The sequence below is a fragment of the Belonocnema kinseyi genome, chromosome 6 (genome assembly GCF_010883055.1).
Source record: "Belonocnema kinseyi isolate 2016_QV_RU_SX_M_011 chromosome 6, B_treatae_v1, whole genome shotgun sequence".
Lineage (NCBI taxonomy): Eukaryota > Metazoa > Arthropoda > Insecta > Hymenoptera > Cynipidae > Belonocnema > Belonocnema kinseyi.
The window spans coordinates 131,248,022-131,262,029 of NC_046662.1; the positions used below are offsets into that span (position 1 = coordinate 131,248,022).

Here is a 14,008-nt window from a genome sequence, read left to right on the forward strand (position 1 = left end):
CAGCAAATTAAGAGCGAGATCTCGGACTTTGGTAAATGTTAGGAGTTCTTCCTCTGAGAATTCCATTCGGTGTCCAGTCCAGTCAAGAGTTGACTTTGCCGCATTCAAAATAGTTTCCGGTCTCTTGGATTCACAGGTAGTTCTGTCGAGTTCTTCGTTCTCCTCTGAATTGATACTATCTTTAGTTTCCTGTTCTTCCGGTATGGGCAATTCAAGATCACAATGCGTATTTAGGAGCTGTTCGTCGCTCACGACTTCAAAAACGGGCAAATCTGCTTCTTCTTGGAGCCAATTTTCTGCATCTAATGCAGAACATAGATCTCCTCCAGGACCGCGATTCAGTAGATCACAAGATTGTCATTGGAAAGTGTTTCTACAGCACTTGTTATCAGAGTCGGTATTAGTTTTTTCCACGAGTTTCGAAGAGTGCTCGGTGTTACTGAATTCCAAGCTTCTTTGAGAACACACATAGAGTCCGACACGGTCCACTTTTTCACAAATTGGACAAAGGAACTATTGGTGCTATGATTACAGTGTAATGCATCTTGTAAGAATCCCGCCTTGTAGTGTCATTTCATAGCCAAAATAACACCCTGGTCCTTTGACTGGTTCAAGCTAGTGACATTTGGAGGGAGATACATCACCAGACATTTTTCGTCGATAACATTCAACTTTTCAACTGATGGATATGAGGGAATGTTGTCGAGTAATGAAATGATCCTGAAAATATAATTATTTGTATACAATGTTTAATTTCAAAAAATAAATAATCAGAATCATGCAAATATAAAAAGTAATTACCGTGAGTCTGGTTTCACCCCCCGAACTTTTTTCAAGAAAATATTTTGAAACCAGTGTCTAAAAACTTTAGAGTTCATCCACGCCTTTTTTTGATTTTGATATTCCAGAAGCAATGAATGAGCTTTTAAACATCTCGGTTTTGCAGACTTTCCGATAACAAGGAGAGGAATACGATGCGAGCCACTTGCATTAGCACACGCCATAATCGTTAATCTTTCCTCCATTGTCTTTTGTCCAGCTATATCTTGCTCGCTTGCTAAAACCAACGTGTTGGTCTCTTGACATTTGCCTTTCTTTTTTCAGCTTTTCATAAAAGAATGTAGCTTTTTCCTGTAAAAGCAGCCCATACACTGGTTCTTCGAAGGTTTTTTTTTGACACAACCAAGCATAAAGTGTCTTCTCAAGAGTTTCAAATTCAGGTCGAATAACTCTCTTTCGCTTTGTATCACCATGGACAAGTTTCATCTGCTCGTAATGTTTAAGAAGGTTTTCTTCATTTTTAAAAATTGTTGAAATTGTAGAACTGCTAACTTTATATTCTTCACCGAGCTTACAATTTTGGGTCCCACTTTCGAGTTTTTTCAAAATATCAATCTTTTCTTCTATTGTTAAGGATTTACGCTTTTTTTCTCTGAAAATATCAAACACATACTTATATTTCATCAAAAACTATAAGGTTAACTACTTAATTAAACTAAATTCATTTTGGATTCGAATAAATGTAAGTTGCATCAAAAATTAAAACGAAGAAATATTAATTCTTGTGAAAAATTTAAAGTGAAAATAGAAAAGAAATATTTTTTTGCAAATAAACTAAGCCCAGTTTCCGAAATATTGAAAAAACTTGTAAGTTATACGTAATATCAATTCTTGAACCGTTAACTAGTGCAATGTTGCGCAAGATCATATTATGAAATCTAAATATTGCTTTAAATTTTCCAATGAGAAAATATAAGTCTACGATTTAAAGGTTACAAATATTAAGAAGTTTGTGAAAATACATTCATACTTTAAATTAAATTTAAGGTTAACAATAATTTTAATGACTCCTCTTGCTCTCGTTATAGTGAGATTTTTGAGGGTACCCGAGCTCCTCGATATAGCGTGATTCGAGTGTACTTAAGAGTCGAGATTGTCTCTAAAACAAGTTATTAACTTCCATTTCAAGAGTTCGGATCAAAGGATATATTTCATTATTTTGGAAATTGTAAAATATTACTATATTTTTCTATATTTTATAATAATAATTGTTATTTTATTATAATTTTTACACTTTTTGTCATTTGGATATTTTTATTATGAATTACTTATTTAAATCAAGACTTAATTCTTCGTGCCAAAAATATTTAAATACTTGCAGTTTATTTTTAGCTCTGAAAATTTCCAGGAATATATTTGAGAAAGCGTCGTGGTTTTGAGTGCATTTACTATTAATGTGAATAAAAAAATGTTTTCCAGCTTTTTGGAATTTGATCTTTTGTAGCTGATATTATGAAAATAAAGATTACCTCTCACTCTTTTGCACTATCTTGCATCGTTTACGAGAAAAATTGAAAAATGAGGTTTTTAGGAAAAAAATTCACCCAGTCTCAAATGTTGAGGCGGCGGTGCCCTAGTGGCCACAGGGGCAGTACCCCCACCCCCCTAAAAAATACTCCATATTTTATGAAGGAAAAACCTCGAAACAGAAGTTATTCAGCTCACATCAAACTGACAAGATAATTTTTTTTTAAAGCTCAAATTCAAGAAGGAATTGGCACAAAATGTAAGTTTGGTGTTTTTGAGTGAGTCTACTTTTAATGTTTTTAAAATAAAAGGGGCTACAAGAATCCGGAAAGAAATCTCAAGTAAATCAATAAGGTCACAATTTATAGAGGTTTAAAGAAAAAAATTTGTTTTGCAAAAAAGTACATAATCCAAATACGCATAACTTAATAGAAATTTTTTTGGCGCAATTCAGAAGAGCATTTATCGCTTAGTTTTCTCTAAAGAAACCATGCTTTGTTCCCGAGAAATTCTACCACTTCAAGTGTAGAACCTGCTTGTTTAAAATAGATTTAGTCTTAGTTATCGCTAACTATATAATAATCATAGTTCACCTTTCTTGGCACTTTTAATTAATAGTACCTTTAATTATGGGCACGCGATACTTAGAAAATTATCGATTTTACCAGTGTTAGGTTCCCCCGGTCTATTTCTGTAATTTGGATGTTCTAAAAATGTTTTTCCACAAAACATTAAGAAAGTGTTAAACATTAAGTATTAGGGCCAGTTTTAGAAGCAACATTTTAGAAAATCGAAAATAAGGCATTCTAAGGTAATTTTTAATGTTAATTTTACCGATTACTGGTCATTTTTATAGAAAAACGAGAGCAAATCTAGAGAGCTCCTAATTCGACCCAAGACCGAGACATATTATTTTCGTTTTTCCATAAAAATGCTTAGTAATCGGCAAAATTAGCATAAAATATTATTTTAATAATTCCCTGCGACAAAATAACATTTATAAAAATGATACATTCTGTTAATGGTGTTCACTTGAAAGCTGGATAGTGCCAGAAAAAAAACTGTTTTCCGTCTTGGGTGGAAACAATCGTGAAAATGGAATTTTGATAAATTTCCATATAGAACCAGATAATATTTCGTTCACAAAATAATTGAGTTTTCTGCTGCTGATGTTTGTTTGAAAACCAGATAGGGGCAGATAGGAAACCATATTTGTCTTAAACGGAAATAATCACAATCGGTTCCGACCGATTGCCGGATATAGCCGGATAATATTTCGTTAAAAAAATTATTGGATTATTTTGTTGCCGATTCTCGTTTGAAAGCTGGATAGAGACACACAGAAAACCATTTTCTGTCTTGAACGGAAATAATCACCGAAATACAGTTCCGACTAATTACCGGATAGGGTCCGATAATATTTCGTTGAAAAAATAATTGGATCTTTTGTCGCCGAGGAGCGTTTGAAAGCTGGATAGAGGCAGATAGAAAACCATTTATTTTCTGAGTTATACGTGAACCACACAAATATACTTCCAACGAAGTGTCAGATAGGGCCGGCTGAGATTCCGTCGGCCAAATAATTCGATTTTCTGTTTCCAAGGTCCTATTGAAAGCCAGAAACAATCAGATAGAAAACCGTTTTCGGACTTAGACACTTAAATCATATTTAAGAAAACTGTAAAAACGTCTAAAACTGTAAAATAGATCAATATAAAAAACATAAACTTTAAATTGTGTTCTTGATCAAATGTTGAATTATTAATCATTTTAACAGGATGGCAACCTTGAAATTGACGAAGATCGAAGTGAAGGCGAAGATCGGAGTGAAGACGAAGACATGGATCCTCTAGCTGAAGAGGTACGGCTTGCTTTGCAAACCCTTAAAAATTATTAGTAACTTAAAAATCCTAAATATAAAATGATCTTGAACATTTTAAGCGAAGATGGTTGATAACCCTTAATGCAATTTCAAATAAACTTTTTTCGAAGGGCGAGACTCTGCTGTAACACTATTTCTAATCGTTAGGGCAAAAAGGGGAAACAATGCTCAAATCCTGGCGTCCTTAGTGGTTAAAAGGTAATTTAAACATTACCTACAGAAGTCAGGCGCGTTCTTAGCGTCAGTCCAAAAGAGGAGAGGGATTCATAATTTATTACTACTTTAAGAAAATCTTTCGTAAAAAAAGTCTCTACGTAATCAGTAAAGGGATAAGTGGGGGGGGGGGATTGTGACTCTTAAGTTAAAAAAATTGAAACAAATAAAGATTTATTACATTATAAATTTAAATGAAATTAAAGAGCATCGCTTCCTCACAAAGCGTGAGCGTTCCTGTCTGAAGGGCGCAACTGTTACGAAATCACAAATCGGCTTAAATCTAAATTGACACACAAAAAGAAGAAGACTCTAAACAAACGAAAGAATAGGCTCACATATTAATTATTGTTACTTCGAAACGCGTCACAACTACCCAATAGTGGCATTAATCCTGCTTACGAAATCACTCAAATTACACAAGAAAAGAAAACTCATTCAAAATAAAAAAAGGCACATAATTAAAGCTCTGGAGGTAGAATTAAATTATACTCTTTGCTGACGCTTACCTCAATCGGACTTAGTTTCTCACAATTCTCAGTCTAGAATAGACTGGATAGCGTTCTGCTGCTCTCAGCCTACCCTCTTCCATCAGACCCGCCAGCGTTGCCTGGCCGTCAGGTGCTGCCCTTTTTATCCCCACTACCGATTGTTACTTTCGTGTATCGGACTGAATGTTCCCCTGGTGGTCTGCCGGCTCGATGTTTCCTGGCAAGATGGCTAAGCCGATTTGTTATGACATATGCCGGCCTGAGTATGGTTTCGCAAGTCGTAAGTAAATTTGTTTTACTTTACTCGAGTCGGTAAGGAATCAGTAGACGGTTCCACCGTGTGTTTATAGTGGCTTCGCGACAAGAAGTGCAACGGCACTGGGTGCAGGGTGCAGTGGTGAGGTTGAGTGTTGAACGGTGACATGTGCTATCTGCTTTTTGAGATTTTGAGGAAGCGAGGAACACTTCTGTTGATTGAGACAAGACGTCAGGTCCCTAAATACAACGAACCTCCGGCTTTCTTATTTAACTTGGATAAAAAATAAAAGGTAATCTAAATAATTTCCTAAAGTGTATAGAAGAATTTGCTAACCTAACCTATGATTGCTTTATTCACACTCATTCTGCATCCTTCTACACTCATACTCAATTGATCAATTTAAGCTAGTGTTGGCCGTAGGAAATTCTGCGATATTAGATTTAAATGATAATTCGATAACGACAACGTCACAACACCCCTTCCCAGGCTGACTGGCGGGGTCACCATGACCAGCAAGCGTCAGCATTCCGACTTCCAGATTCAATTTCGAATATGAGCACTGCTTAGATTGTATTGACATTGATTGTTCTTGTGCTTGCCTGTGCATTTGAGTCCAAGTTTCATGAACTGGTGCAAAATTCATATTACTGACCGCAATTCGTCTTTATAAAACAAAAACAAAAATAATCTGTTTTCTTATTGGACTGTAGTCCTACCTCAATTGGTTTCGACTCAAACCCAATAAAATTTTCAATCTTAGAATAAAACTTGATCGTTGATAATCCCGTAATCAGGCAGCGAAGGCAAAAATCAAAGTTCATAACTAAATCTACATCCTAAACTCTACACGAGAAGGCTTAAAACTAAATAGAGCTTGAGAAGCTTCACGAAACTTACACGAAGATGGCTTAAAACTACAGTAGGAACAACACGAAAGGGCTTATAACTAGCTATACATCAAGGCACTAAGTGCCTATAAAGCTTGCTCGTTAATTAGAGTCGCTTCAGGATAGCTTCTGCCAGGGCCTTAATGAAGGGATGGTCTGCATCCAAGCTTACGCTGTTCTCAAGTTGGCTACCACCTTGGTGTTCAAGGAGACGTAATGCCTGTTGGGGAAACCCAGACAATGACCGAGGTTGTGAGGCAGTAAACGGTTGCGGGAGAGAAGGGGGGGCCTGATCAGGATATGAAAAGGGACTTACCCTTTCCGTCCATACACCTCACCCCACACCTCGGACACTGTGCGACTTTCACGCCCATCTTTCCACAGTAATAACAGAAAATACCCCTTGGCAGTGGACAATGGTTGAAGTCGTGATCCTGCTGGTGACAATTCCAACAACCATGTGGCGGGGTTGGCATTAGTGTTTGGCGGAGCGCTCTAGGAAGCACCTTATGGGCCCAAGATGAGCAACGTGCTGGTGATGGCTGTTAAAGCCCCATTAAAGTCACCCTCTGCTCAGAAAGTTGGATAAAAGCAGAGGTAGGACTTGGGAAAATCCAAGGAGTGAGATTCGCGGATGTAAGCGAGAAGCTCTCATCCCCATAGGTTGACGCCTGCGGTTCTATACTAAGCGGTAGTCCCAATAATACTGATACCTTTGCGTCAATATTCTGGAGAGGAAATGGTCTCTCGAAGTCTCTCAATTCCTCTGTCCTGACAGGAGCAACATGAGTTCTCCGATCGCAATTTCCTATGTCGACAATATCGTCCAACTCGCTGCGAGATACCCCTATCTTTACCCTGGGCCCGAGACGAGAGAGAAGGTGGAATCTCCCCTATTCTTTTCTTTTAAGCCATTCGCTTCGGCGGGGTCCTTCGTTCTTCTCTTCCGTCTCTTGGGCCTGGAGCGAGATAGGGTTTTTGGTATCGCTCCTTTGGAGTTTCGGGGGCCTACCCGGACCTCGACGTCGGACAAGGTGCGTGACCGGGATACCGAGGGTTCTCCTGTGCGGCCTTCCTCGTTTGCGGACTGGAAGATGGTTTCCGATGGGATCGTCTTGGGCTCCCGAGGTATCGTAGGTGTTATTTCAGTCGGGGGCAGACTTGGGCTCACCTCCGCGGGTTGGCTTTCAGGGCCTACCCCGTTTTCTGGGCAGATGACTATCCGAAGTTCCGGACTCGGGACCCTTATCGATCTATACGGACGGTCCTGGTATATTCCGACATCCGTGGGGAAGCGATTCCTTCGGTCGGAGGGTTCCCAGTTCAAACGGAGGAAGGATGCCTGGTGGATAGTTCGGGATCTTCGAAATTGAAGACGACAAGAGTGACCAGTAGTGTTTTAAATCTTTAATATGAGCTTTTTCAATTATCCCGGATTCATTTTTGATTTCGTATATTACTGATGATACTACTTTTGTAACCTGGAAAGGACCTGCATATTCCGGGGCTAACTTCTTTGCAACATAATCTAAAGCCGACGACAGAATATGGGTTTTACGCTAAACAATGTCACCCACTTGGTAGCGAATGTCTCGTTTACGGCGATTATAGTCTTTCGCCTGACGATCGGACGCTATATCCAAGTGATGTGCGACCAGATCTCTGAGAGCCGACAATCGCTTAATTTTACATTCCCAATCCTCTGCAGCTAACAGAACTATATCTGGGCCTCCCTCTTTCTGCCTTCTTAGCGTTTTTGCCAATCTAGGCTCTCTACCATAGTTTAAGAGCGCTGGCGACACACGAGTGGAACTATGCACAGCCGTATTATATGCAAAACGGAAATCGGGAAGATGTTCATCCCAGCTACGATAATCACCCTCTAGAAAGGATGATATCATGGTTTGAAGTACGCGATTAACCCTCTCAACCGGATTAGCTTAAGCGTGATACGGTGGGGTAGTCGAGTGCCTAATCCCTAATTCTGATGCGGCTTTTGAAATCAGTTTGTTCACAAACTCGGTTCCATCATCCGTAAACAGTAATTCCGGAGTTCCCTATCTAAAGATAACAGTGTCCTCAAATGCCTTCTGAACGCTAGTGGCATTGGCCTTTCGGAGAGGCAGAACCTCAACCCACTTAGTGAACATATCCTGGAAAACCAAGATGTAATGGTAACCAGAGCGACTCGGTGGGAATGGGCCCATTATGTCCGCTGCTACCATCGACCAAGGCTGCTCTATCACCCTCTTACCCATTAAACCCACTGGATCTGCCTGATCCACTTTCATTCTCTGACAAGTCTGGCATGCTCGTACGTACCTTGCAACGTCGTTGAACATGCCATGCCAATAGTAAAGCAACGACATACGCTGGAAGGTTTTGTCCACACCCAAATGTCCAGATGTCGTGGTGTCGTGTGCCTCAGTAATCGCCCTGCCTCGAATCTCCAATGGCAAAACCAGTTTCCATGCCGCTAAATCAGGCAACAATGTATCGGTAAGATGGTCGGGGCGATGACAGTAAAGACGATTACCTTCCAGTTTCCAATCCGGAAACTGACAAAGCATCTCCTGGACCAATTTAGTTCTACGATTATATCACAAATCATCGGTCTTGCCGATAGTACACACCACCCCAGAGTCTGATTCGTACATGCGCGAAAGTGCGTCTGGTACGTGATGAAAGGCACCCTTTCGATGTTAACCTCAAAGTCGTATTGTAACAACTTGAGGACCCATCTACCCAGTCTCCCAGTGGGATCTCTCAAGTTATAGAGCTATCGGAGACTACTGTGGTCCGTAATCACCATGAAGTGATAGCCCTTCTAATATGGCCTAAACTTTTCAACCGCTCATACCATCGCTAAACATTCTTGCTCCGTCAGGGTGTAGTTTTTCTCAGCGCCTTGCATTGATCGACTTGCAAAGGCTATGACGTGTTCGACGCCATCTTAAACTTGAGTCAGAACGGACCCCAAACCCATGCTACTCGCGCCTGTTTGTAAACAAAATGGAAAACTGAAATCTGTCCTCAATAACGTAGGAGCGGCAATTAATTCGGATTTCAATTCTTAGAAAGCCTTTTCCTGGTCTTTCCCCCAATCAAATCTCTAATCCAAAACTTTCTCTAACCAAAAAATATGGTCTTCGAAGGTTTCACTGACTACAATAATGTCATAAATGCATGATACTCAAAATACGGTGTTAACATTCGATCCAAAAATCGCTGAAATGTTTCTAGAGCCCCCGATAACCCGAATGGCATTCGATTGTAATGATAAAGCCCCATGCCCGGTACTGGGAAAGCAGTGAATTCCTTACACTCATTGGAGAGAGGAATCTGATGGAATACTTGACTCAGGTCAATGTTAGAGATATATCGCGCAGATAAAACGCTTTTACTGGGATTATAATTCCCTCAGCCTCAAGCCTCTGGACGGATTGATCAATGATTCTTCAACCCTGGGAGAAAGACGCCGATAAACTTACCTGATGGGAGAACTTTGCTGAATGTCTATATGGTGTTCCACCATGCGGGTAGCAGAAAGCTTAGTTGGCACAGAAGGAATTTTCCTTTTAAGAAAATCTTCCAAATAATTGGCCTCGGAAAGCTTTAGTTCCTTTATTCCAGCACATGCTTGCTCGACTGCATATGAGAGAGAAACATTGACATTTTCAGCACGATTATCTGATAATTCAGATGGCAAGATTATTTCTAAACCGATTTCTTGTCCCTGATAGGTTCGCCAAAATACAGTTCCCTATTCTCCAAATACGTGACTTAAATCTAACGTCAAAATTAAACAATTCTGCGAAATCGTGACCAAATAAAACTTCGCAATCAAAAGTTGGTGCGAAACGAATCGGCAAAAATTTTCTTAAACCTAAAAACGTAAGTGCAAAATGGCTTGCCCGACAGTTTCCTCGATCACCCCGTTAGGGTACATAATTCCCGGACGTGTTTGATCAGCTAATTTCCTAAGCAAACTCGAAAATTTCTCAAATTCCGGCTTACCAATATAGGTAAAGCACGAGCCTGGATCGAAGAGTCCGTGTAGTGATTGGCCATCGACACCAACAGTAATAAATAGGCGCAGCTCATCTAGTACCGTATTGACTGGATCTAGCGAAATCTGAGGGGCCTTAACAACGAAGGGGGAAAGTGATCGGAGTTTTAGAGTCACTCACCCCTATTCGTTTCCCGATCTGGGCCCCGAACATCCGCTACAGTTCGTAGAAATTTGGCCGGGGGTGCCACAGCCGTGGCAGAAAACCTTTCTAGACTTAGAGCAAGCAAAAAAAGGTGCCCTTGCTCTTTGCAATTCCAACAGCAGCCGCGCTCCCCTCTTCAAGTGCCTCCAGCGGTAGTGCACACTAAGGGGGCTGGCGCTAAAGTATTCACACTTCTCACATTTGGGCCCGCCGCAGCAGTCGATAAACTCGGTGCTTGAAAAGCATGGGTACTCAATGGAGGATAGCTGAAATTAGCTGGCATCAAAGGTGCCTCAGGAAACCCGGGATAAAACCCATAACTAAAACCAGGCGAGTGCTATTAGAATAGTTACTATTTGGGATTCCCGTTGATCGATCTTCAGTTTTGTTACCGTTATTTTTACCACGCCCTTTGCCACCTCGCTTTTTATTGTTATTTATACTATTTGAATTCATATCATTATTAGTTAAATTCGAGGCAATAGGCTCATTCTCCGTAGCAGCCACCCCTTCCGACTTTCCGGCGGTGTTACGGTAGGAAAATTCGGGTGACACACTATCCTGAGTAGGTGGAGGGGGTACATAGGCTTCACTTATCATTTTGGATGCTTCGAACCGTTCGCCAGCATCTTCCACTTCCTCAAAAGTACGATACTCCGTTTTAGGAAGGGCTTCTAAATACTTAGGGTGCAAATTATTAATTGCCATCTGCAATTGCTCCCTTTCCGATATCGAAGGATCGTCATGTTGAAAAATTAGGCTAAGGTTTAGCAGGTAGTCGACTATAGGTTCGTTTGGACCTTGTATCCTTTTTCGCCTTTCATCTCTGACTCGCATTTGGAAGTTCATTCCCCCATATCTACGCCTAAAATCTATGGTAAATTTTTGCCAAATATCCCATTCATCTTTGTGGAATCTATACCAATGATGGGCAGGCGATTTTAGGAAAAACGGTAACGTTCTAAGAAGATCTCTACCCGACAAGGAACTACCCCTTCTACATTCCTCAATTTGTGTAAGAAATTCCCCCGCACTACTATCGCGTTTTCCATTGTAACTAATATTCCACTTCCTCACGATCGAATGAATATCATCCCTACTCCTTTCTCCCAAGCCCGTCGGCAAACCGCTCAACGGGTTAGGGGTTGACATTTTTGAAAAAGGGGGGATATCCAGAGAACCGTGCGGAACATTGTCTAGGCGGAAGGGGTTACCAGTTGGCAAGAAGGAATCTAAAAACGGGTTAGTGTTACGTAGAGTTGCAGTAACATAACTTGCATTCTAATCTATATCATCTCTTAATACTTCAAAGTGAGGCTCTGAAACACCTGAGAAATTCATCGAATGCAAATTAACCCCACTATTGCCAGCTAGGCAGGAATCCTGAATGTAGGCAGACATCCTTGGTCCTGCAGATTGGACAATGCCTTGAAAGGCCGAAGGGACCATGGTCGAACGAGTGGCAGGTGTATATAAAGGGGTCACGAATGTACATGGAGAAAATGTGACGACACTCTCTAGATTCCTCGCAAATGTCACACTACCAACGGTGGTAGTATATGCGCAGAGAGGTTCCGTTACCAGATGTTTCATAACCGGTGGGTGAAAAACGGTTTTGTGCATTTAACGTCATCGGAGATGCATCGCGAATACCTAAGGGGGTTTCTTTATTCGCGAAAAGCGAAACCCGTAGGCTCTCGATCTCTGCAGACAAGTCCCGCTCCCCAGTCTCCTCCCACGACTGATGCATGTGGCGGCAATGCTGTTGGAATCTTACCAGGCGCCATCTCATAGCCATGTCATCCCCATCCGTGGATAGGCTGAGATACCCTAAAGTTTCGCGAAGTTCCTTTTCAGTCAACGAACTTGCCTAATTAATAACCGTATCGGTAGATTCCGCCCATAACCTATCTACTTTAACTCTAGAACTATCCATTTCTCGAAATTTTACTTTATTTATTCAATTTTCTAATAATTTCGAAAACGTAAAATATCCTTAAATAATTCCTAACACTCAGGGCGAATCTCGATGATTTTTATTCGAATACTGAAAAAGAATTCCAAAAATGCTCCAAAATCGCGATAAAATTATGAAGTTTGTTTCAAAATCGGATAATTGCCGAAATTCCGTATCACTAGCCTCGCTTTTGTGAAATCCAAATGAAAGTTTCACTGAAATCGCGAAGTCTTTTAAAATTCCGTATCTCTAGATCGTAATTACCATCTCACGAAAATTTGAAAAAAATAAACCTTTAAACAATATTTCAAATTACCTGATCTCGAATGGACCTCGGTAAAATCTAGAAAATTTTCAAACTTCAGTACTAATAGACACTATCTAATGGTGAATCCATTTCCTTTTCGATAATCTCCGAAAAATCTAATTTAACACTTATAGTCACATGCAACAAGAAAAAGAAAAAAAAAATTTGAGCGCAATTCCGAAAATGCCGTACGAATAGCCGAAAATATTTTAAATCACGGAAGTATCTAGAATTTGGCACATTCTTTAAATATTGTAAATGTACCCAACATACGGCACTCAACAAGTGTATATATAAACCGGCATTTCGAATAAAATCAATTTGCAACAATATAAATAAACAATAAACAATAGTAGCAACAATAACAACAATAATCACAGCAATAATTCCATGGTGAATCAACACATGCAAACAATATAAAATTTAATAAAAATGTAAGATATTTGTATAAGATTATAAAAGAAATTGACCAACTACTTTCTTCAAAATGCCCAGGCTCTAGCTAAATGTGGGTAAATGTATAGTGTGGTCGTTTAGGCTCAGGCGCTTCAAGCAGCCATACTTCAAAATTTCAAGGGATTCTAAAACTGTCCCTTTCACAGTGCTTCTTCTGGCCCCACGTTGGGCGCCAAAATTTGTAACACTATTTCCAATCGTTAGGACAAAAAGGGGAAACAATGCTCAAATCCTGGCGTCCTTAGTGATTAAAAGGTAATTTAAACATTACCTACCGTATTCAGGCGCCAGATGCGTTCTTAGCGTCACTCTAAAAGGGGAGAGGGATTTATAATTTATTACTACTTTAGGAAAATCTCTAATAAAAAAGTCAATACTCAATCGGTAGAGGGATACGTGCAGGCGAGGAAAAACATTGTGACTCTTTAGTTAAAAAAAAATGGAAACAAGTAAAGATTTATTACATTATAAATTTAAATGAAATTGAAGAGGATCGCTTCCTCACAAATCAAGAGCGTTCCTGCCTGAAGGGCGCAACCGTTACGAAATCACAAATCGGCTTAAATCTAAATTGACACACAAAAAGAAGAAAACTATAAACAAACAAAAGGATAGGCTCACATACTAAATACTGTTGCTTTGAAACGATATACAACTACCCAATAGTGGCATTAATCCCGCTTAAGAACTCACTCAAATTACACAAGAAAAGAAAAAAAAATCACTCGAAATAAAAAAGGCACATCATTAAAGCTCTGGAGGTAGAATTAAATGATACTCTTTGCTGACGCTTACCTCAATCGGACGTAGTTTCTCACAATCCTCAGTCTAGACTAGACTGGATAGCGTTCTGCTTCTCTCAGCCTCTCCTCTTCCATCAGTCCCGCCAGAATTGCCTGGCCGTCAGGTGCTACCCTCTTTATCCCCACTACCGGTTGTTACAGTCTGTCAAGTTAAAGCGTGGGTGGCTTTACTCGCAGTCGGTAAGGTGTATCGACATGATTTTGGTGTCAAAATATTAAGAAGAGCTCCCTC

The 14,008-nt window shown here is 40.0% G+C and overlaps 1 protein-coding gene across 1 annotated transcript in view; it reads left to right on the top strand.

The window, feature by feature from the left end:
- Positions 1–14,008, top strand: part of LOC117174439 (putative uncharacterized transmembrane protein DDB_G0290641) — a 72,312-nt gene that overhangs the window by 56,184 nt on the left and 2,120 nt on the right. Inside the window, exon 2 of the mRNA XM_033363561.1 lies at positions 4,085–4,168. Within this exon, the coding sequence (XP_033219452.1) occupies positions 4,085–4,168 (84 nt within the window). The remainder of the gene's footprint in view (positions 1–4,084; positions 4,169–14,008) is intronic.